This window comes from Chelonoidis abingdonii, chromosome 1, assembly GCF_003597395.2.
Source record: "Chelonoidis abingdonii isolate Lonesome George chromosome 1, CheloAbing_2.0, whole genome shotgun sequence".
Taxonomy (NCBI): domain Eukaryota; kingdom Metazoa; phylum Chordata; order Testudines; family Testudinidae; genus Chelonoidis; species Chelonoidis abingdonii.
Genome location: NC_133769.1, coordinates 171,266,822 through 171,289,108, shown reverse-complemented (window position 1 = coordinate 171,289,108; position 22,287 = coordinate 171,266,822). Strand labels below are relative to the sequence as shown.

At 38.4% G+C, this 22,287-nt stretch overlaps 2 protein-coding genes across 3 annotated transcripts in view; one reads left to right on the top strand and one right to left on the bottom strand.

The window, feature by feature from the left end:
• HJURP (Holliday junction recognition protein) overlaps positions 1 to 7,357 on the top strand; it is a 36,252-nt gene extending 28,895 nt beyond the window's left edge. For both annotated transcript variants that reach the window (XM_075072624.1, XM_075072623.1), the window contains exons 12-13: positions 2,105 to 2,192; positions 4,603 to 7,357. In XM_075072624.1, the coding sequence (XP_074928725.1) occupies positions 2,105 to 2,187 (83 nt within the window). In that variant the 3' untranslated portion in view covers positions 2,188 to 2,192; positions 4,603 to 7,357. The remainder of the gene's footprint in view (positions 1 to 2,104; positions 2,193 to 4,602) is intronic.
• A 2,962-nt stretch (positions 7,358 to 10,319) lies between these two features.
• Positions 10,320 to 22,287, bottom strand: part of TRAT1 (T cell receptor associated transmembrane adaptor 1) — a 21,587-nt gene continuing 9,619 nt past the window's right edge. Inside the window, exons 2-6 of the mRNA XM_032765238.2 lie at positions 19,658 to 19,771; positions 17,785 to 17,821; positions 15,380 to 15,441; positions 13,906 to 13,964; positions 10,320 to 12,707 (exon numbers count right to left, since the gene is read on the bottom strand). Coding sequence (XP_032621129.1) covers positions 12,456 to 12,707; positions 13,906 to 13,964; positions 15,380 to 15,441; positions 17,785 to 17,821; positions 19,658 to 19,769 — 522 coding nt within the window. The 5' untranslated portion in view covers positions 19,770 to 19,771 and the 3' untranslated portion in view covers positions 10,320 to 12,455. The remainder of the gene's footprint in view (positions 12,708 to 13,905; positions 13,965 to 15,379; positions 15,442 to 17,784; positions 17,822 to 19,657; positions 19,772 to 22,287) is intronic.

Genomic DNA, 22,287 nt, shown 5'->3' with positions numbered 1-22,287 from the left:
CCAATATAAACTGAATCTGCAGTAGGCGTGCATTGCAATTGTGGTACACTTATACCAGCAAAGCTCTCCTAGTTGTAGATCCGGGCTAAATCTGTACAACAGCTAACCTAGATTGGTATCATCAGCATAATTAGAGTAATAAAATTTCACACTTTTGGGGACCACATCTTTTTCCAGAGGTTACCCTCTGACAGAATAGCTTGACAGAGATCCAGCTTCTGGTCTCAAAGGAAGTGTCATTTACCTCTGATATCCCTTGTCTCTCTTGTCATCCTTGCCTTACATCCTTGGAATCTCCTAGTGATAACTTTTCAGTTACTCTGAACTACCTTCTGTGCTCTCTGAACTAGTTGTTAACATAAATATCTTCTCCAAGGAGGATATGATATTGTCTCATGAAATGTCCATTCTGGGGTTCCGAAAGAAGGACACACCTGATATATAGGGATGAATAATTTTGTCAGAAGAAAAGTGGAAAATAGTATGTAAACAAACTTGACTTTCTTTTCTTTAAAGTTGTCGCCCTGATCTGCTTGTTAAAAGTGACAATATTGGATATGTTTACAGAAAGTAGAGAGGAAACGTTCCTATGAGGTTATCTAGCTCATCTCCATTCCACTTCAGAGTTTTATTTGCTGTTATGCACTTCCTGTTATGCACAGTTAGTCCTTGCATGATCCAGATGATGGAGCTTCCACCACTCTGTTGAGTCAAGATTCTTCAATCTAAATAGCTTTTGCTGTCAGGAAGGTTGTCTCCTCTCTGGTATTCAACCAAAATGTTGACATTTTTTATTATATACTGCCTTTATTATAGATACTCCCCTGTATCTGTGGTATGTTTATACTACTTAAATATTTTGTAGCCCACTACTATGTCCCAGTTCATACCTGATTAAACAGTCACTGCCAAACTATAAGTATTGAACTGTCTTAATCATTCTTTATAAATCAATCACAGTGGCCCCCCCATGTCATTTCTTGTTGCTGTTCTCTAAGTGCTGTCCAGTTAGTATAGGTCCAGTGATGAGTAGAGCCCTGCAAATCCGCTGATACCTGCTTAATATCTGTATACATGAACCATTTTTGTCAGATAGATGCAAATAGATGCAAATCCAAATTTTGCATTTGCACAGGGCTCTAATAATGAGACCCAGAACTGAGTGCAATATTCCATGTCTGATGATATTCAAGCGATATGGAAGAGGGACTGTTAACTTTCTACTCTGATATGATGTTTCTGTGTAAGCAAATTGCACCAGCTTTTTTCCCTACAAGGTAGCATTGCAAAAGTGTAGCTAATTTGTCTGCTGTCATCAGTTTCAGCATTTCCGTTTGAGAAGTTTCTCACTCCCACTGAACATTGTGTTCTGAATTTTCCCTAGATATATGAATGGACACTGCCAAATTTAACTTCTTTTTAAAAAGTTTTTCTGTTACACTAGGATCTTTTCAGCAAGGGAAGAACTAACTCAATATGCAGGGGAAATGGTGACAGACTACATAAAACAATCTCAAATGCACGTAGTTAACAGACTGGAAAAAAATATACTTTTTTGTTAATGCCTTAGTTTTAATAATCTGTGTTTCTGGTAAGTGTAGTAGGTACAGATTCTTCAGAAATAAGGTTTTTTTTCATGTTAACAGTATTTCTTTAGGTCTCATTTTTCCAAGATGAGTCTCATTTTATTGTTTGCTCTGAGTTGTTAACCTCTTATATCCCTTGGTATTATTTCTCTTAACTGATGTTCGCAGCTCCCTGCAATGCCTTTATGTGATCCTAAACCTAATTGCAAGATATTTCCATCCTTTTCTAATGCTGATAAATTATAAAGTCTTTAAAGGAAATTAGTTTTACATTTAAGTATGTTTACTGTTATAAAGTACAAATTGTATTTGAAATTAAACTTGGCCAGAGGTTTTTACGTAAAGAATGTTCATTATACTTTGCAGATGGAAGTAAGTTGCTGCTTTCTTTTAATACTTAGAACTGCTACTATGAGCTTGCTCCTCATGTCAGAGTAATCCAATATTTTAACATACTGTACTGGATAGGGTGCTCAATGTGATGCTTAACCTTATGACCCCATTATTTTTATTACCAGAATCCAGGACTGCAAATGTCTATGCAAGTATACCTAGAACATTGCAAAGTAATGGCTCATCCAGAAGTGCACAAAAATATTAACAAAGGCAAGTGACTTTTCAGTAGTTACAAAATAGCAGCAAAATAAGTTTTTTGTTTTGTTTGTTTGTTTGTTTTTAAAGAAAAGATTTACAAATGTGTTGTGCTCCTTATTTTTTATTTTCTTTATGTGGTGGTTTGGGGAAGTGTTGGGGCCTATATATAAGTTATGGACTTATGATAAAAAATGACTGCAGTTAATCACTGAATTGATAACACTACATTAATCTTTGCATAACCTATATTTTAGAATCCATCAGTCACTGACTTTTTGTGATATATTGTATCATAGGACTTCTTTACATTAAGATTTAAAGGCTGTAGTTCAGGAGTAGGCAACCTATGGCACATATGCCAAAGGCGGCACGCAAGCTGATTTTCAGTGACACTCACACTGCCTGGGTCCTGGCCACCCGTCTTGGGGGGCTCTGCATTTTAATTTAATTTTAAATGAAGCTTCTTAAAAACCTTATTTACTTTATATACAACAGTAATTTAATTATATAATATAGACTTATAGAGAGAGACCTTTAAAAATGTTAAAATGTATTACTGGCATGCAAAACCTTAAATTAGAGTGAATAAATGAAGACTCTGCAAACCACTTCTGAAAGGTTACAGACACCTGCTGTAGCTGGGATGTATACATGATACAGGAATACCTTATTTAAATATATATGCACATGTATGGAATATACGATAAAGCATGAAATGTGACAGACATCTCGTCTGCCTTATCCATATACAGAAAGAGCACTAACGTTCCAATCTGCAGATTTCTTTAACGTCCGCAAGTATTTTTAAACATACCACAGTATTTGCTTCTCTTCCCATCACTTGTCCTTCCCTAAATCCTATTACTTTTCTGAGACCTAGGATTAATAACTTTAGTTCAGGTTTTGATATCATGTGGCATACTAAAGCTAGAAATAGGTACAATATTATCTTAGTTGGGAGACTTCCAGCTTTCCAGTGGGCAAATATTTTTAATTTGTGATTTTTGTTTAGAAAATGTTAAGGTAACAGATTTCTGAAACTTCAGCTCCCTCAGAGTCTTATTCTTGTAGACTCATAACTAATCCAGCTTTATAGGCAACAGAATACATAGTACAGTAGTAACCTTTTAAAAAATTACAAAAATATATTTTCAAACACAATTTCTCTAACACATGATGTATACAGAAAATGTAGTAGGCTGTTTATGTGTGTGTGTTTCTGCAGTTTCATTTCCACTCCTGTTTAACTGTTTGCTGTTTTCATTTTCTTTTTTAATTAAAGTATGGAATTTCTCTCTGGTTAAGGCCTTTCATTTATATATGAGATTAAAAAATAGTTGATTTCGTGGATGATCTTGAGCAAGTTAATGGATAGATGGTCTTTCTGTGAGCTTTGCTTGAGCTTGCTCACGTAAATATTTTTTATTACATCTTTACTCAGTTTCTTAATTCATGCTTTTTTCTTCCCTCTTTTATAAAGGGAAACCTCTCCCTATGATATGGGCAAGTTGTTTTGAGCCAGAAACTTTTTTTTCCTTCGTGTATACAAGTAACAGGCTTCATGTGAAAAGCTTTAGTGAGTGTTCAGTTGCTAACTTATCTGGAATAGAAAATGTGTTCCTGAATTGCAAATCAGTGACTATACATTTGTGTAACCTGAATTAAGACTCAGCTGGATAGTTTCCTCAGGCCAGTGCTATGATAGCTTTAGAGGTCCAAGAGATGACTGCAGTAAATGGAAATGGAACTTGCCTTGAGTGGGTTCGAAGTCTTCAGAAATCGTAGTCAAGTAGATAGAGAAGCTTCTGTATGTTCTAATCAACAGCTGGAGAAGAACCAGCTAAGTCCTCTTGTGTCTGTAATGACGTTGGATTTGGCAACCTCTAGCAAGAAGCTAATTATAAAAGATAAACTTCAGAGAAGGAAAGGTCAATAGCTAACAGATTTATTTAGGTCAGTTATGAATTGTTGGCTCAGACTGTATTGCGATGGACTACTTGAGGGTGTGATCACAGAGTGGATGCGTTCACAACAAATTTAAATAACAAGCTGCCAATCCTTCAATTCCTGAGGGGGGGAAACGAAAAGTAGAGCTGTAGATGAATTCTGTATAGGTGTATTTACTTCAGTGGAGCAAAACTAATTTACGTTTATGTTTGTACACATTGTTTTTAAAGCTTTTAACCTAAATTTAATTTATTCATATTATTTAGGCATTAATACAATGAAAAAATAAAGGATTTTCGGCAGTTGGGTGGATGTGAAAATTCCTGTATTAGGCCTATTGCGTTTTGCCATTAATATTTTAAGGTGACTAGATTCTTTGCTTTGGTGTTCAGCTTCTATTCTCTTCTTTAGAGATTCAATTAGCATGGATGCTTTTTAATTACCAGTAACTTTATGATCTAAAATCCTTTTCCAGGGTATCCAGAAAACTCAGCTACAATGATGGGAGAGAGAAAAGCTCAGGTGTTCTTTTGGAAGACTTCATCACTAAAGATATGGAAGGAGCATTTCTGGAAGGCTACAGAGAAAATATTATTTTATAAATTTGTAAAGACATCAAAGACATTTTAATTAACCATTGCAATCTGAAAATTGCATTTTTTGATAGGGAGAGAGCTGAGGAATAGTGCCTAGTATATAGTTAGTCCTGCTATGTACGTTCCCTCTCATCCAAAATAACTCCTTGGAGACCAGCTTCACCTTCAGCCAAAGTGGGCTGGGCACCTTTCCTTAATGAGGAGTCATTCATTTGGCCCCCAGAAGTCCACTGGAGGGAATCAAGATTCCTCCTTTGGGCTGACTTATTTGTTAAACTTTTATATTTAGTAGTGTTTGTCATAATAGATGTTTGTGATTTGCATTTCTTTCTATTTGCTTATAGACATGGATTTTAATATGCTAATAATAATGTACATTGACTTTGTATTCCACCAGAATTCCTAACCTCTCCTGTGCGCTCCTGATTTATATATGCACATTATTAAGCTCCTGGAAACACTGATCTGGAAGGTCCAAACGCAGTATAATGTATTATGACTTTGTAATGTGGCTGTACTATCAGATTTGAGGTTTTAATGTTTAATTTTCAATTTACTTCATCATAAATCTTAATTGCTTAATAAATTTTTTATACATTATTGGATTTGGCAGTTTTTTATAAAGTGTAATAGATTATATTTTACTAAATTTAGGGCTGTCAAGCGATTAATTTTTTTAATCGCAATTAATCACGCAATTAAAAAAATTAATTGCATTGTTAAGCAATAACAGAATACCATTTATTTAAATATTTTTTGGATGTTTTCTACATTTTCAAATATGTTGATTCCAATTACAGCACAGAATACAAAGTGTACAGTGTTCACTTTATATTTATTTTTTTCTTACAAATATTTGCATATTTTTCAATTCACCTAATACAAATACTATAGTGCAATCTTTTAATCATGAAAGTTGAATTTACAAATATGGAATTATGTACAGAAAAACTGCATTCAAAAATAAAACAATGTAAAACTTTAGAGCCTAAAAGTCCACTCAGCCCTATTTCTTGTTCAGCCAATCACTCAGATAAACAAGTTTATTTACATTTGGAAGAGATAATGCTGCCTGCTTCTTGTTTACAGTGTCACCTGAAAGTGGGAGCAGCTGTTCTCATGGTAGTGTTGTAGTTGGCATCACAAGATATTTACGTGCCAGATGTGCTAAAGATTCATGTCCCTTCATGTTTAATCCACCATTCCAGAGGACATGCATTCATGCTGATAATAGTTTCTGCTCGATAACAATCCAAAGCAGTCTGTACTGATGCATGTTCATTTTCATCATCTGAGTCAGATGCCACCAGCAGATTGATTTTCTTATTTGGTGGTTCGGGTTCTGCATGGAGTGTTGCTCTTTTAAGACTTCTGAAAGCATGCTCCACACATTGTCACTCTCAGATTTTGGAAGGTACTTCAGATTCTTAAACCTTGGGTCAAGCGCTGTAGCTATATTATACATTGGTAACTTCTTCTCATTTTGTGAAATCTGCAGTTGAAGTGTTCTTAAAATGAACAACGTGCTGGGTCATCATCTGAAAACTGCTATAACATGAAATATATGGCAGAATGCAGGTAACACAGAGCAGGAGACATACAATTCTCCCCCAAGGAGTTCAGTCACAAATGTAATTAGCGCATTATTTTTTTAACATGCATCATCAGCATGGAAGCATGTCCTCTGGAATGGTGGCTGAAGCATGAAGGGACATACGAACGTTTAGCATATCTGGCATGTAAATACCAGCTACAAAAGTGTCATGCGAATGCCTGTTCTCACTTTCAGGTGACATTGTAAATAAGAAGTGGGCAGCATTATCCCCTGTAAATGTAAACAAACTTGTTTGTCTTAGCGATTGGCAGAACTAGAAGTAAGACTGAGTGGACTTGTAGGCGTTAAAGTTTTGCATTGTTTTGTTTTTTTTAATGCAGTTGTGTAACAAAAAAAAGATCTACATTTATAAGTTGCATTTTCACGGTAAAGAGATTGCAATTCAGTACTTGGAGGTGAACTGAAAAATGTCTGTCTTTTTTACAGTGCAAATATTTGTAATAAAAAATAATGTAAAGTGAGCAGTGTACACTTTGTATTCTGTGTCGTAATTGGAATCCATATATTTGAATATATAGAAAAACATCCAAAAAATTAATAAATTTCAATTGGTATTCTATTGTTTAACAGTGCGATTAATTTTTTTGTGTTAATCACGTGAGTTAACTGCGATTAATTGACAGCACTACTAAATATAAACTTGATGTTGCAATTTCATCATTCCCAGTCTTACAAATGACAGTTTCCTCATGATGATATGATGTAATAAGGGTCCACATACTCTAAAGCACAGAAAAAATGTGTCAGTGAGGCCAGTATATATGCAATAACCTATCAGAGGCACCAGAAAGCATTCACGCTCTTATTCTTAGGGAAGATAGAATATATTTTCCAGCTGTTCAACCCTTGTTACAGGACACATTTGTCTACCTACCCTATGTTTGGTAGGTACTTCAAGGGCAAATGCTCTTCCAGGTTTACAGAGCACAACACTTCAGCTGGTGCACGTTTTGGCCTAACTACCATTGCTGGGTAATCTTTTCTGTTCCATGAATAAAACTTTCTAGCTGTTGCAAACACTTCATTGTGTGGTGGGTCTGTCTGTTTTGTTTGTTTTTTGTTTTTCATGGCCCCACTTACTGTTCCTTTCTTGGCAGGGAGATTGTTCTAATGTAATTGCTAGTATAACTGCTGCAAGCACAGCAGCTTTACAGCCCTCTTTCAGGCCACAGGACCATGCTTCCCTTTCCCAACAGGTCCTGGGAGGTTTGATGCTGCTTCCTAAAAGTTAGAAGAATCATTTTAAGGTGCCTGGTGCCCATTAGATCACATGTACAATACATTCTATATCCACAATAACCCTAACTGGCCATTGTTGCACTCCTTAGGAAGGAAAACCAGTGTTGCGTATGCATGGGACTTTGTACCGAGGTAGTCATCTGGTTGGTTGGTTGCATGTATGTATTACTGAGGTATCTAGGAGCCCCAGTACAAAAGATGGTCCTAACCCAAAAGAGCTTTCAATCTCAGTGTAAGATGCAAGACTTCTCATCTGTTCTTTGAGAAACCAGAAAACTTATTTTAAGGGCAACAACTCTCTCCAGTAACAGTTCAGATACCCAGTTCATATTGACTTTAAAGATAATTTTATTGGGAAAATAATCGAGTGAAAGGTAGGCAAAACCTCTCCTTAATATTACAGAAAGCATTGCTAGGTTGTCGCTAATCTTAGTAGTAGAAAAGGCTCTTGTGCGTGTAGTTTAGAAGTCCTTCATCCCAATCTCAAGCACTATCTTTTTGTTTGCTGTACCACCAGGATAGGTGATATGGCACAAAAGAACACAAATCAGTTATAAGATTCCATTCACTGGGTGTGTGTTTTTTGACTTTATGAACACTGGATTCTTCCATAGGATGATGTCTGCCTTTTAACAATAAACACAAACAATTCTTTCTTATATATTTTTGTTGGCTTATGTTTCTTCCTGTTTTAAACACACATGAACAATAGTTGATATGCTCTGCAAATACCTTTTCCAAGGGGTCTTTTAAAATAAAATTCTTCTCCATTCAGTGATCCCAAACCCTCTCTATCCTTGAAATATTGCATGCATAATTTATTTTAACTATTCCAGAACATCTGATAAAGTATATTTGAATATATTCCTTGGACAGGCCCTAGCTGTTCTAGGAGTAACACTAGTACTGGTGATAGAAGGTGATGTCCATTCCTGCCTAGCAGTATTGTACAATTCTTACTCAGTTAAGATATAGTAGAAAATATTTAGAGAGATGCTATCAGACTGAGTTTAAGTAGATATATTCCAACCTACTTGTCCCAACAGACTAGAATTCTAGAGAAGTGATCCAGGAAAGACCTCAAGGCATTTGAGTTTGACCCTGTATCTGATATTAATTTCTGCAAGTGAGAGATGCTAGCAGTTCTCGATTGAGAAATGCTGAGAGTAGCACATAAAAATTATGGAATTCTTTCTTGTTATTTGTCTTTCAACAATTAGTTCTATCCACTATCTAAGAAATGTTGATGTATCCAGGGAGCTCTACTGATGTGCCAGGTGACACTTGAAAAACTTAGACACTAGGCAAGTGATATCTGTATGACATCTTGGCTCTACATAGTACCTTTTCTGTCTGATCTGCCATCTCTTGTCTTAGTCATCTTTCCCCTGTTCACTAGAACTTTGTTGTTTTTCCTGTCTTTGTTTCTTTTTCTTTTGACTTTAGTCTAATGTAAAGTAGTGAATGTCAAAAATGCTTTTGATATGATGAAGGTGGTTTCAGACTATACTGTATCATTTTGTTTGTTGTCATTAACATAGTAAAATATTTAAATAATGCAAATATTTATTCTTAATATTATCCTAATAAATTCACTTTAATATTTCGTTGTTATTTAATCAATAATACCAAAACATTTAATCAGTAACGCCAAAAGTTACGTCAGGTCCACTAGGTGATATGTTGCCCAAAGAGCAGGGAAGAATGTTCTCTGCCAGACAGATTGTTTTTAAGAGTCATTCAGCAACCCCCTAAAAATCACTATTGTAAAAAAAAAAAAAAAAAACAACAAAAGCTATTGCTGGGCCAGGTTCTGGCTTTCAGGGATGTAGTCCCTAAATGCAACAGGCTAAGTCCAGGTTAAAAAGTGAACGTGAGACCAAAGAGCCAGCAAAATGCTTCATTATATAGATCTCTGCAGTCTGGGGAGAAAAAAATCTCTAGCTCGCACAGCAACAGTAGAAGCATCTCAATGTATTATTGACATGAACATTATGGTTATTTATGTTAAAATGGAGGCTGTGGTGACAACGGTAGATAATTTAACTATTGCAGTGATCAGTCAGGGAGGGAAAGCTAAGTGCAGGAGAGAATCTCTGATAAGTTCCATCTTCACTTGTCCCACCAAACTGCCAAGGAACAAGTAAAAGAATATTGCAGGCCCTAAGTTGGTGTAAATTGTCATAACTTGACTGAAATCAGTGAAGACTGACAATGCCACAGAGGAAACCAAGTGTATTGACTTAGGTACCAACTCAGTAAAGGACTTTAAGTACATGCCCTTAAGTATAGCAAGTGCTTAAATCCCACTGACTTGAATGGGAATTAAGCATAAGTGCTTTGTGGAATTGAGGCCTTGATAAAGTTCTCTGAACCTTGATTATCAGATACTTGGGATTTTCAGCATGAGGGAAGGAAGCCAAAGATACAGTCCATGCACAAAGTACAAGCAGTGTGTTACAATGTCACTGGCCCCTTTGAGACGGAGTGTGGGGTCTAGTGCACCTGAACTGATTACCTGCTGCCCAGTTGTGCTTAAGGGAAGGCACTTAAGGGCCTTACAAAGGGATAGACAGCTGCAGGTTGTTAGCAGTTACAGGCATTGTAGGGCATAAGAAGGCCCTGGCTGGGCTTCTAATCAGGAGGAGGAAGGTAGCAATGGAAAAAGGCTATATTTCAGGCCTCTGGAAGGCTGGCTGTGCTTAGCACAGCAGGTGAACAGTACTGGAACTCTGTAGGGAAGAAGGACTGGTCCCAGCTGAAACTGGGATGAAGAGATTGTAAGTCTGAGTTTTCTTTTGAAAGACTTTCTGCAGGTTTTAATAAATTGGACCCCAGGAGGGGGGAATGTTCTAAATATCTGGCCTGCATGGACTTTTTAAGGGAGACTGAGTTAAAGGGAGACTAATGCAGGCCTCAGCAGAGCTATCTAGCCAGCAAGTGGGTACTGTGGGGTAGAAATGCCCTTTGAAAAAATGAGAGAAACATAGGGAGTAATAGACCCTGGCCGATCTTTATTTAGATAAAAGGCTTCATAAATTGTATTCACTGAGAATATTATATTCCTTATTATGTATTCCCTATATAATATAAATGTGACAATATGAATACTGTCCTGGGGGCTGTTTGCTTGTCTAATTAGTTAGATAAGCCTTACTTTTAATCACCTTGAAAGGGCTTGGTACTAGATCTGTTTGGTTTGTCAGCTTAGTTGAAATACTTATTTTACATCTCACCATTAACTAGGGTGACCAGACAGCAAATGTGAAAAATCGGGACAGGAAGTGGGAGGTAATAAGAGCCTATGTAAGAAAAAGACCTCAAAATTGAGACTGTCCCTATAAAATCAGGATATCTGGTCACCCTACCATTAACAGAGATGCTGTTCAAAACTTTTTTTTGGCTCATGGTGTCCAAGAACTTCTTGATACAAGGCTCAGTGTTTACTTTGATTCAATCTCACTTGACTATGGTAAATAAGTTGACCAGATTAAGACAGCATTTCTTGTTCTGTTGTCCCTGTGTTGAGGCTCAGATTTATCTCTTTTGGGGGGGGGGGGGGAGCGGGGAGGCTTTAGCCTGAGGAATTGTTTTCTTATAATGCTTCATGTATTTTCTATTGATTCTCTACTAGCATTATTTCTGCCTCTGTAACATTAGTTGTCTATATCTCACTTAGAATTAAATAGTTTATAGGAAAGCAAGTTAATTTGTGTGTTGCTTTTAAATGGGACCTTGAGTAATCAAGTTCTTTCTGCTTTTCTATGGCACCAGAGCCCATTATGCTTCTCATATGGGAAAAATCTACCCCTTTGCCTTGGCACCCAGATGCAGCAGCATTATAGCAGTGGTGTGTTTATTGTTTGCTACTGTTAACAAAGCACGCAAAACGTGCCATACGTAAAATGAGTCTTTGCACCCAAAGAGCTTTCAAACTAAAATTGTGCTGTAAGTTTTAAGTATGACGTATGCATACAGTTACTGAATTGTTAGGAAAAGTCTTATTCCTCAGTCTTCCTAAAATAGTTTTTAAAGTGACAATGTAAAACCCAGTAGAAATCATTCTGTCCTCCTCAGGAGGCTTATTTTTACAGATCATTTGCCACTTTCTTTTATAGGCTGTTGAATACAGACAGATAAAATGTTATTGGTACAAAAGTAGAGATTTGAGATTCTGGTGCTGTTCACCATAGGAAGCTAAGAGTATATAAGGGATATCATTAAATATGCTGGATGTACAAAGCACTAATGAACTGAAGCAGTTACATTATTTTCTAATTAACTTTAAATATTACTGCAGGTCACAGTAGGAAAATGTTAAATATTGAACAGCAAAACAAGTTTTAACTATTAAATACGCTAGTCTTAAAGTGCCTCTGATGATTTCCCAAACTACTCCTGAAACAACATAGAATAACTGGCAAAATATGCTAGCTTTCTACAGAGGACCATGTGGCCCATTTTAGATCCCTTGATGTGGGATCCATAGACAACTGAAATGAAGAAAGTCCTGCTATAAAGTATGCAGGATAACTGCCAATTTGGGGGCAAATTCTGAGAGATACTTGGCTCCTGTAACTCCTTTACAAAATAGATAAATATGAAGGTGGCCAGCTCTTCTTTGGGTTGCTTTAAAAATTAGCAGTCTGTGTCTAAAATCCTGCTACCTGCTGACCTAAATTAGTCTGCAGTTATGCCCAGCAATTTGAATGCATTACTTACCCATTTATACCATTGATCAGTGTTTCATTTACCAAGCTATTCTCCCAAATTCAGGATACTATTTATTCAGTCTCTTTCCCTCAACATAAACAAGTGAAAGATCTAGTTTATGTTGTGTGATCAGTTGGGTCAGGAGTCTTCTTTAGAAGTCTCTTCCTATGTTGCATGAATCAAGCTAAACAGTCTGATAGGGTCATCATGAATGGCTTCCTCTGTTGGTTTATTTTCAGCTGCCAGCTGGTCACTGTTGAGATAAATACTAGTTTGGGAAGCCAGGGTGCTGTTTTTGGATGGCATCTCTTCTTCATTCACTTCTAACGAAGGAGCTTTCTTTTTCCTAGGTTTCCTGTGTTTTTCCTTGATGCTGTGATCAAGGGAGGCATAGCACATCTGACTTTCAACGTTCACCTGAGAGGAAAATCATTTTTATTCAGTTTAATCCTTTTCTTAATCACTGCACCTTTTAAGATTTTCAGCTTCTTAAGGCAACCTACCAGTCTGGAACCTTCAGCATAGTGTTCTTGTGAGATGTTTCAGTTTTGAAGGATGAGGGGTGTATTGTATAAGTCAGTGGTTTGCAAGTTATTTTCTGCCAAGTACCCCTTTGGCATCTGACTAAATATCCTGGATCCCTTTAGTTTCTGGTGCTGTTTGGCAGATATGTTCCATGTGACCTCTCTCTCACAGCATGTGCGAGATTCTGCTGTGCAGAGGATGCCATTTTGTTCTCTGTGCGGCAAAAGTGCCGGAACGCTGTTGTGTTCTGGCCTGGCTCAAGGGACAGACCCCTGCATAACCAGGGTGGACACCCAGGGGTGTGAGAACCCCACTTTAGGAGCTACTGGTATAAGTCAACTCCAAATTTTTGGCATCAGAGACATCAATGGATGGTTTCCCAAGCCTGTTTCGTCTTTCCTGGTAAAGAGTTAACTCAGATTGCCAGATTTTTTGCAGGGTATGCAAAATCCTGCACCACTTTTGCTCCGGGAGTAGGGAGGATGTGTGGTGTTGGCCACAGGATATGGTCCTGCTCTGGCCTTACGTTTTTAGGGTACTTGTACTGGGCATGTTAGAGATAATCAAATATAGAACTGTATTCCTAATGGATTAATGATTACCATGTTTTTCAGCTTGCAACTTATTATTAGCAATAGTTAGCAACATTTTTATTTTCAGGCCATTGCTTAATTTATAGTAGTGGATATCTCTTCCACACTACCAAAAATTCTGGTTTCTAGTTTTTAATACAGTATCCCAATACTAAATGGCTAAGCACATTAGAAAACATTGGTAATCAAAATACTAAAATGACTTCAACATGTAATCTTTCAGGAGACTAATGGATGAATTGACAAGTTTGACACAATTGACACATCTGGCTGGTACTTAGCTGCTTGCAATCCTCAGACTTCCTCAATTAAGGTCCTGATGGAGTAAAACACCTACATACATGCTTAAGTGCTCTGCTGAATTGGCGTGTCCATTTTTGTAAGGAGAAGACTGAAGTCTTGGGTTATATTCTGCCATTGGGTACATGTGAGGAGCTCTGAGGCAAAGTGCCTTCCTTAATGCAGAAGACTAAGAACAAGAATATAAATAAGAGTACCTTTACTTCATTAGCGTATCTCCGAGGCTGGGCCTTCATTTGTTCATAGCAACATTCATCTAGAGATTAGAAATGAGAAGATTTCATAGTGGTTAGAAGATTCTTCCTCTGATTAAAGAGTAAACAGACACCCTGTTATAGAACTCAGTTCTCCAAATCTACTTCAGTGGAAGTTCAGGGTCTAAACTATATTCCTCCTCTCACTCTCCTAGCTGCCAGGAAATAAAAAGCTAGGAAATCCCTGGGTAGAGTTTATTTTCACAGTATCACAATATTGGACAGTATTAGGTTGTCCAGAAAAAGTTTTACAATTATGGGATAATTTAAAACATTGACAGACTTGATAGTGCCAATCACCATATGATTTGTCAGGTCTCACAAGCTAAATATTGCTGAGACGGTTTACCTGGGTAAGAGAAATACCTGGAGTTAGGGTTAGAGTAACAGCAGGGCCCGGGGGCGGGGGCAAAATGACAAGGCTCTATTCCTTGCTTTGCCACTAACTTTCTATGAATTTGGGCCAAGTTACCTTTTCTTTTCATTCCTCATTTTATGCTCTGGTAAAATGGACCTCTCCTTCCCTCATAGAGCAGTTTTGAAGCTGAGGGTGTGAACACAAATTTGCACTGTTTCTAGTTAAACTGGTTAAACCCCCTTGTGAACGCTGTTGTCTTTGAGTTTAGTTTAAACCTAATGCTAATCTCTGTGAAAAACCAAAATAAGCCTAGTTGAATCTGAAATAAGTCCACGTAGCCGCCTGTGCTGGTTTAACATTGCACCTTTAGTTAAACTGGTGCAACTCATAACTAGCCCTTATGGGCTTTTGAGAACCTTTAAATAACCCTCTTCATTCACACATCTTAATGTCTGGAGAGTAAAATAGAAAACTCAGTTTGCACTAGTCAATCCACTGTCACAGCACTATCCCAAGATCTAGGTCAGGGGTAGGCAACCTATGGCACGCATACTGAAGGTGACACACGAGCTGATTTTCAGTGGCTCTCGCGCTACCCAGGTGCTGGCCACCAGTCCAGGGGACTCTGCATTTTAATTCAATTTTAAATGAAGCTTCTTAAACATTTTAAAAATCTTATTTACTTTATATACAACAATAGTTTAATTATATATTATAGACTTATAGAAAGAGACCTTATAAAAACATTAAAATGTATTACAGGCACGTGAAACCTTAAATTAGAGTGAATAAATGAAGACTCAGCACACCACTTCTGAAAGGTTGCCAACCCCTGATCTAGCTTAATATTATGGGAATTAACACATTTTGGTTTTAAAATGAGCAACTGGAGGTTCACTGCTTCTCTTCCCTGTAACTGGAACAAGTGTGTATCCATTTGATCAACAAACAGGGCTTCAGAAATTCAAGTTTTAGGAGACATTCATAAAGGATGTTAATCATTCTGTCTCTAATTATTGTATGTTGATTTTAATAAGTTCTTAGGATAAGAGATCTTACCTAAAATCTCCTGATTGAGGTTGCCATAAACTGGACATTCTTCAGTATAATCATCATCGTAGCTATAATGGGGAATCAGAAATAATTTTAATTCACTCTGTAATTGTTCATTAAAGTATCTTATGCTGCACATAGTGAACCTGACCCTTTTTTATTTAAATTGCAGTGGTGTCTGGAGGCCCCAATCAAGGTTAGGAACCCATTGCGCTGAGCACTTTTCATATAGACCTACATACAAAGGTAATTAACAAAAACCAGTATGGGCCTTAGAAGAATCCAAATAGACAAGACAGGTGAAGTGTGGGAGACAACAGGTATCGTTTCCCAGATAGGAGAACTAGAGCAAGGCGTCTGTGGAATAGCCAGGAGTTGAACCCAGATCTCCTGAGTCCCAGTCCAGGATCTTAATCATAAGATGATCCTTGTAGTTCACTTGAAGAATTTAATATGCTTGTAATCCATTTTGTAAAAACCACACTTAGCCCAAATATTTTCTGACCTTCAAAGCTCTACAAACTGAAGGTGATGAAAGTGTAGAGGAGAAAAGATCTGAAGAAGGAAAAAGAAATCATTGGCAAATGCAATCCCCAGTTTGCATTATAGAACATCCAGAGTCCTCCAGGTCTTGGTGCTCAAGAGCATCCTATACTCGATGAATGGTATAATTTAAAGGCTAGATATTTTTAAATGGCGTGTGCCCAAAAAATGGAAATTGTGCATGCAGGCTTCTGCATACTGAAAGATGTTTTATCTGACACATTCCTAGCTATGTACCTTATTTCGTGTCTAATCAGAATGAATGAAGCCATGGAGTATAGTTTTTCAAATGGTATTTTTCATTGTTTGGTCAGTTATGGCTGTCTACATGCTAACTTCAGACAAATCAATGATAGGGTATTGTTGGAGGCATTTTTGTATTAAGGTTTTTATGTGTTTGTTTTGGGGTGGCGAAGGGCTTTGTCAATGTCTCAGTTTTCTGAAAAACATGAGGTTAGATCATCCAGAGCCAGTTTTTTTGTTTGTTTTTTTAAACATTCTGTCAAATATAAGTACAAATACTGAGAGAGTATGGAGTGGTAATTAATCAGAGCAGTTAGCAGTGAGTTCGGAGGGCTCATCTTCATTCTCGGTGAGGCCAAGCAATAATAAATACCCATTTAGCCTGCTATCCTAAACTGATTAACTCTATCATGCTTCTCATACTACTAAGTGAACTCCCTCCTACTGCTTAATAAAGTGGGTGCAGTATCTCTCATTACAAGTTGCATTCTTTCCTTCGTTCCTTAAGTACCCCTTTTAGCTGTAAAAATATTTCTGTGTACAGTAACTCCTCGCTTAACATTGTAGTTATGTTCCTGAAAAATGTGACTTTAAGCATTTAAAGATGTTAAGCAAATCCAATTTCCCCATAAGAATTAATGTAAATGTGGGGAAATTTTTTTCACCAGACAAAACTATATATTGTATAGATATACACACAGTATATGTTTTAAACAAACAATTTAATACTGTTCACACTGATGATTGTGAAGCTTGATTGAGGTGGTGAAGTTAGTGGGTGGAAAAAGGTGGGATAATTCCCAGGGAATGCCTTACTGCTAAATGATGAACTAGCACTCGGCTGAGCCCTCAAGGGTTAAGTTTGTTAATGTAGCCTCTCACACAAGGCAGCAGGAACATGAGGGAAGGGAGACAGCATAGCAGACAGAGATAGACATGCACCTTGTGTGTGGTGGGAGAGAGAGAGAGATGCACATTGCCAATTTAAGTAAGCTGACCCACTCTTAAGTGCATTGTCTTTTTAAGTGGATCAGGAAGTTGAGAGAGCAGCTGTTGCCCCAAACTCTGTCTCTCTCTGTCTGTCTGTGTACCCTCCCTGCTCTATAGGGGGAAGGGGGAAGCGGGGTGCAGAAGCAGGGGGGATACCATGACATTAGCGCCCTCTGCACAGCAAGCTGGAGTGTCTGGGAGCAGCTCCAAGGCAGAGGGCAGGAGCAGCACATGGCACTGGGGGGAGGGACAGCTGAACTGCCAGCAAATGATAGCCTGCTGGGTGGCTGCAGCACAGGGAACTTAGGGGGAGCTGATGGGGGTGGGGGGTTGCTGGTCCACCCTGATTACAAGCCCCACCAGTTAGCTGCAACGAACTGCTCTTCCTGCAAGCAGTGGACAAAGCAGGCAGCTGCCAAATGAGGTTAGAAGGGAGCATTGGCACAACAACGAGCATGTTCCCTAATTGATCAGCAACAAAACAACGTTAACTGGGACGTCTTTAAGTGAGGAGTTACTGTACATCAGACAAGACCCTTCATATGTCCTCTGGTCCATTCCTTCACATCCAGCCGTTGTAACTTAATACTCTATTTTAACTTTTTTAAATCAGACATAATTTATCTTCAACATACCTTGGATTATATTCTTGATAGTCTCTGTATGTGTAACCTGGAAAATATTTTAAAACACAAGAAGTTTAAGCAGAAAGAAAATATTAATTGTGTAATTGTTGAACAGTTCCATTTGCTGTCTTCACGGCTTTGTTCTTAACAGAATTGTATTGTGTGACTCAGGCAGAGAAATGTGATGCGAGTCTAAGAATGTCTCAGTAGCATTGTTCATGTTTGTGTGAGACTGAAAGCTGTAGGCTCTTAGATTCAGATTGAGGATATCTTTTTCCTCAGGAGTATCTAGATTTAAATTGTGGCTAATGCAGTTTATTAATATTCTGTGCATTGCACTAATGTCTACAAGCCCCCATTAAGTCCCCATTTTGCTGAGTACTGCATATATACCCACCATAAAAAGGCAGTCACTGTGCCCAAAGAATTTACAGTGTAAACTTATGATGCACCACACTAGGTGGAGATAAACAGGATGTGGTAGAACAAGGAAACAATGAAAGAATGCTGTGTGAGTGAGCAGTAGCCTTGGCAGGCTCACTACCTTTTCCTCTTCATTTGGATTTACAAACGTTACTAGTGATGCCTCAGTAAGGGCGTACTTACTGTTACACAAATAGGGAAAGTGAAGCAGAGAGTCCTGCGACACAAAGGGGTTAATTGTTGGAGCTGCGTTTAGAATTCAAGAATTCCTGGCTCTCAGTTCTGCGTTCTGGCTTCCAGAATGTGCCTCTCAGAAAATCTGATTGCGTGGACATCACATCCTCAATCTCATTCCTCCCTTGCTTAGTTTTAGAAATAATTTCATTTTCATGATAAAAATATTTTACCTTGCAGCTCATTGAGTAGGTATCACCTTAGCAGCTCTCAGCCAAATCCTTTTCTTTGTGCACTGCAAGTACCAGTTGTTTACATAGGTAAACAAATTGTGAATAAAGAAGTCCTGTGTACTGGTATAGTTAAAGCAATATAACCCCCTCTCTAGTAGGAACACGGTTATACCAGTCCAGGGGTGGTTATATCAGTACGGCTTACTCCTATATAGGAAGGGGGATAAGTGACCTTAATACTGGTGTAACTATATCCACTCTAGGGGTTGTACTGGTATAGTTGTTTCAGTTTGTTTTTTTTTTGTTAAAATCATACTCCTATTCAAAAATAATTATACCTATGTAAAATCTGTGTGTAGGCCAGACCAATAGTCATGGGCTAGCATCCATGAAGCAAAATAAGTCACCTCTTTGTCAGCAATAGGATGGCTTGACAGTTACCTTGGTGTGCACACTCTCACACACACACATATGCAACCCCCCCCCCCCAAACCTTTTCCCCCTCTTTGGAGCAGAGCTGAATTCCTAACGAAGAAAAAATAGAATTTGGATGAAATCTAAAATTCAAATAAGCATTCCTGAATTCAGAAGGAGAAAATATTGCCGCCTAGATTCATAGCTTGTATTAATATGTACTTATAGTGCTGTCATGTCTGAAATTCAGGTAGCTAAAACTTACAAATGGGGGAAATTGTCTAGATGAAATATGTTGAAAACATTATCTGAATTAAAATCTGCCCCTTCCTCATATCTGGCTGGCTTACTTGGGAAGAGTAAGTTGGAGGATTGTTTTTCAGCTTTTTTAATCATTGAGTCATACTGATGTTTTGAAAGCTTTTTGTTTTTAATTGTCATACCATGTAACATCAGGTTTCGGTGCCTTGCAAGTTCAAAATGCATTAGTACTAGAACAATTTTTTTAGAGAAAGATTCATTTTAAAAACATTGTCTGCTTGCCAGAAAATTCCCAGTGGTGACGAATTTGTTTGTAGTCTCTCTCAAATACTCAAACACAATCTTTTGCGTGCGCATGCACGGACATCATTTCTTACCTTTTTGCTTGTTTGCTATGCAGTATGAAATATTTATGACCAATGAAACAATCAGAGCCATAGTCATAAAGGCTAGAAGTCCCCAGATTGAATAGTGGCATTCAAACTCCATTTCTGTAACAGAAAGCAAATTCCTGCATATTATGCGTTGTCTAATAGCTGCACTTCCCCCTCCCCCCCCCCCACACCCCTTTAGTTGAGGTGGTGACTTTAATTTTTTTATTCCAGACACAGCCACTGACATGCAACCCAATTAAATACTAGTGAGAACATTTGGATGTCAAGGAGTAGGAAACTAGTCTTGATAAACTACTTGTAGTGATGACACGTAACCGCACTCTGGGAGTACCGCTACCCACCGATTTATTGGGGATCGATATATTGCGTCTCTCGTCCTCACCATGCAGGAAGTCGGAATAAGATACTTTGACTTCAGCTACGGTATTCTCATAGCTGAAGTTGCGTATCTTACATCGACACCCCTCCCCTCCAGTGTAGACCAGGCCTAGGTCAAGCCAAAATGTTGTTATCAATTTATGACTGCCAAACTACTAGGAAAATAGAAAGGCTTCTGCCACACAAATGCACAGATATTTTTCAAAAACTGCTAGTTTGTGGCTGAATTACATGGGTTGGTGAGCCAAATTCTGAAGTTATAGACAAGCCTTTATATGAAGATTAATCTGGAATAAAGTATAGTGTGAACTGAACGCAGATTAACTAGTCCTGATTAACTCCATGTGTGGACATTCTTATTCCAGAATTAGAGTGCCTTATTCCAAACTAGTTAAAACTAATCCTGGAATATGAGCATTCCCACATGGAGCTAATATGGAATAGGTGTTGTGAAATAATTCCTTGGATAGTCAAGGCCTTTTTCTCTCTTCAGGCAAAACTATTGGCTTCAGTGGGAGTTTGCCTCTTTAAAGACTAAGACTTCATTATTTGGTCATATATTGGGACTTTTTTTTCCAAAGGGACCCCAAGAGTTGGTCTATTCTTGCATCTTTATGTTTCTGCTCCTTCTCCACATCTCCTTTCCAGTGAAAAATTTTCTCCCTCTCTGTGTCTCCCTCTTCCCCAACCTAAAACTGCCATTTTCTCCTCCTGATCAGCTGGGCTACTGATCGAAGTCTTTCTACTCTGGCATTGAGATGGGGGAGAGAAGTTGAGGACCCAGCACTGTAAGAATAGAAGCAGCTGGGAGTCCATGGACCTCAAAAGGGTTTCAGAGGCAGATCTTGGCAATAATAACTTCAAAGGAACCCTAAAGTAATAACCAGCCAGTGTTAATTGTGCATATAGTGCGGAGACATGGGGGCAGCTTGAGGCTCCTCCATACCATGTCCTCCTCTCCTTGGTGCTCCAGACAGGAACCCAGGCAGGACCCTCCCTCACCAAATGCCTTCCTCATTTTTCACAGTGGTTCATCTTGTGATGCTAACTTAGCTCATCCAAATTCTCCACCATCAAGCCTAGGTGAGAAGACCATAGTGTGTTTCCAACCTCCTGCTCTGAAGTAGCCACAAAACTGGGCAGAGTGTCATGCGTCTGACTACTCTTATCCGCCAGGAGGTAGGAAAACTATTCCCAGAGAGAAACACTCAACTGTATGAGTAGAGGCAACCTGAATCTACATCTGCTTTTCTGTAGATTCTTGTGTCTCCCATCATGGCAGTATCTGAGCACTTGAAATGGATCCCTGCAGCAGACGGAGGGTGTTAAAGCACTTGAACTCCAGTAATGCTGCGGGAAAGGACTGAGCTGGAAAAAGGGCCAGTGGGGAGGGAGGTGGCAATTGGAGTGAATGTTGATCAGCAGGTCTGATCTGCCCCTTAATGTCATTCTCATTTGATGTCCTTGAACTTCCTTTGCTTATTTTCTTACAAAGGTCTACAGGGCGGAAATGTTTTCCTTGCAGGAAGGGCCAGGGCTTTCACTCTTCTTGAGAAAAGACAGTTCAGCTCATTAGTTGCTGCTTGTTAGCTGCTGCTCACCTGGAGCATTGCTCCCTCTGGTTGCAGCACTTTTTATTCCCTAATGATGTACATACTGCAAGAGCTGCTTAAAAAAAAAAAAAGGAAAGAAAGAAAGCCGAGCAGTGGTTGCTTCTGTGTAAAACGTCCTTTTCATAAGGTCCAATCCATTGGTTATTAAAGTCAATGGAAAAACCCCAAATGACTGTTAAGGATATTGGATCACACCCTTAGAATTCAGTTTTGCTACCACTGAGGCCAATGACAAAGCTTCCATTGATTTCACTGGGAGCAATATCAGGATCACAATTATTGCCCTGTGTCTGTACAGGACAACTGCTCAGTAGCCAGAGCTAGAAATGTGCCAGAAGAGCCAGGAGATGCTACTTGGTAGTAAAATTGCTCCCACCACAAATTGCATAGGTCTCTGGTGTAAGATTCCTTCCCCCACAATTATTCCTCCTCACGCACAATTATTTCAAATTTGGTGACAATATATACCTCCAGACCAGCAGCACCGCTATGGGCACCTGCATGTGTCATAGCTTCCTACTCAGATTTGAACCTTAGCGTTCATAAACTGAGAAGCTAGCATGAACCTTCTAAGCTTAATTACCAGCTTAGATCTGATATCGCTGCCACCAGCCAAAAATT